The following is a 2,228-nucleotide window of genomic DNA, read 5'->3' as shown; positions in this document are numbered from 1 at the left end:
CAGAATGATGAAGTTTTCAAAGAATAATGACTTAATTGAAGCTATAACTGATTTTTAAACTTCAATATCAGTCATCAACTGAGAAAAGAACTACTGATTAATTTCATTTCTAATTCTGAAAATGAGATATAAGTTTAGCTTGTTTCTTTGCAGAATATTCTGATTTGAGACTTTGAGAATAAGTCTTCTATTTCTGAAGATTTGAAAGTTTTTCTCTTTTTACATTTTCTTTTTCACTTTTCTATCAATAGGGGCATGAGCAGTATTCTTCTCAGTTTTCTCAGAATTTTGAGCAGGTTTTGAGACAGCAGATTTAGAGATAGCAGATTCAGCTACTTGAGTATATGTTTTCTTCTGATTCAAAGAAGAAGAAGAAGTAGAAAAAAAGAAAGAAGAAGAGTAAGATGAAGAGTCAGTAATTATACTAGAAATTTTCAATGTTTTTTAAACTGTGTTTGAGATTTCAAGTTTGAACTTGATCATCTTCTGTAGTTATCTAGTCTGAGTATGAAGAATTAACAGAACTTCTTCATTCATCTCACTCAGACACTGCTTTTCAAGAATCTTGCTTACTTTTTCAAGTTTCTGTATTTCAAGAACTTGTTATTTCTCTATTTCTTCTTTCTTTCTTCTCTTCAGAATTTCAATCTCAGAAATAGCATTTGAGAAAGCATCTTTTTCCATATTAACTGAGTGTATTTTTAAACTCATTGTTTTCACTCAATGAAAAGTTGATCAGACTGTTTCAATTGAAATATTTCTAAGTCTGTTTTCAATTGAAAAGTTGATCAGACTGTTTCAAAAGAAGAATAAAAGACTTTTATATATAAAACATCTGATTTTTTTCACACTAGTTCAGTAACTAGATTAGATTTTTGAAGAGAATCTAATAAACTAAAATTGATTTTTGAGATAAATCAATAAAATCTTTACAATCTCTTTCTTGAGATACAGTGAGGAAAAGTATAATATCAATTGATAATAAATCAGATAATATGACACTTTTTGAGAGAAAAACTGATAAAAAATAAATTAATTTTTTACAGAGAAATTGATTAAAACTATTCAATTTTATTCTAAATTATTCAATTCTTCTCACACAACAAGTGTGCAACTCAAATCAGTTAATAAAGAGTGTAAAAAAGAATTAAGTATTAATAAAAGCTCTTCAGTCACTGAAAAAGTAATTCTTACTTAAAAGAAGATGAAATTATGACAGAAAACAGCTCTGTTTTTAATTCTTTGTAAGAATATTATATAAAACTCAGAGAAAAACATGTTACTTTTTCAAGAGAAGTAAACAACTATTTCTAAGATCTTTTTTTTTATGCATTGACTGCTGCAGAAGAATGAGATAGAAACTGCTAAGATATGCACTACTATATACTCTTTATCAAGACTTTTCCTCTTCAGAGTCTTGATATTATAGAGAATATAAGTCTATTTCTATATAATAATATAAATATTGTCAGCAGAATGTAGAGGAACTGGTAATTTATATCTCAAAATAGAAGACTTTGTCAATGATTATATCAATATAGAGTTAATTCTCAAATTTAATAGAAATCTAGTGTTGCTGTTCTCAATCTCTTACAGAATCTATTGAATATTGAGATATTAAAACTAGATTTAATATATCTTACTGTGCAGGGATCAAAGGCTCAGTCAGATCTTGAAGTATACTGATTTTATAGTTGTTGATGTGCTGTTGACTCATTGTTCATTGATTATGTGCTTGATATTATCACCAAGGTATCTTTTTGTATTTTTCTGCTGGGGATGGGCCAGATTGGGAAGGGCGGTACAAGGGTGGGACTTGGTGTTGGTGTTTTGAAACATCAAAGATGGACAGGGTTTTCACGGAGGTCGCTCCTCAGATATCTCCACAACTACAGATCGGGGATCTTCCAAAATCAAGAAGATTGGTGCATACGGCTAGGTCTCTTCACCTTACAATTTGTATGGCAATTTGGCCCGGGGTTGTGGTGTGGTAGGGGAGAATGGGGGATAATCCCACGCAGGAGTTCCGAACGACGTCTGGTTCACGTTTGGCTGGATAACTCCACCACCACACGGGGTATGCGGTCGGCGATGGGGTCAAAATGCTCGTATGATCGAGGGCTTTTCGATGGATCTATCGGCGGGTTCTTATTCGAAAAATCGAGCGAGTTCGTGGTGGAGCGGTTGGATCTGACAAAGAGTGATAACAGTGAGTAGAGATAGAGAGA

General features: G+C 32.1%; 1 protein-coding gene across 1 annotated transcript; it reads left to right on the top strand.

Moving 5' to 3' along the window:
* Positions 1-1,776: 1,776 nt before the first annotated feature.
* BDCG_16288 (uncharacterized protein) lies at positions 1,777-2,217 on the top strand (the record flags this gene model as incomplete). Its single annotated transcript, XM_045425538.1, has 1 exon — positions 1,777-2,217. The coding sequence occupies exon 1, from the start codon at positions 1,780-1,782 to the stop codon at positions 2,215-2,217; it is 438 nt and encodes a 145-aa protein (XP_045279461.1). The 5' UTR covers positions 1,777-1,779.
* Between the last annotated feature and the right edge of the window lie 11 nt (positions 2,218-2,228).

The sequence above is a fragment of the Blastomyces dermatitidis genome (genome assembly GCF_000003525.1).
Source record: "Blastomyces dermatitidis ER-3 genomic scaffold supercont1.1, whole genome shotgun sequence".
Taxonomy (NCBI): Eukaryota; Fungi; Ascomycota; class Eurotiomycetes; order Onygenales; family Ajellomycetaceae; genus Blastomyces; species Blastomyces dermatitidis.
The sequence above is the reverse complement of the archived record's forward strand: the minus strand, read 5'-3'. Positions and strand labels throughout refer to the sequence as shown.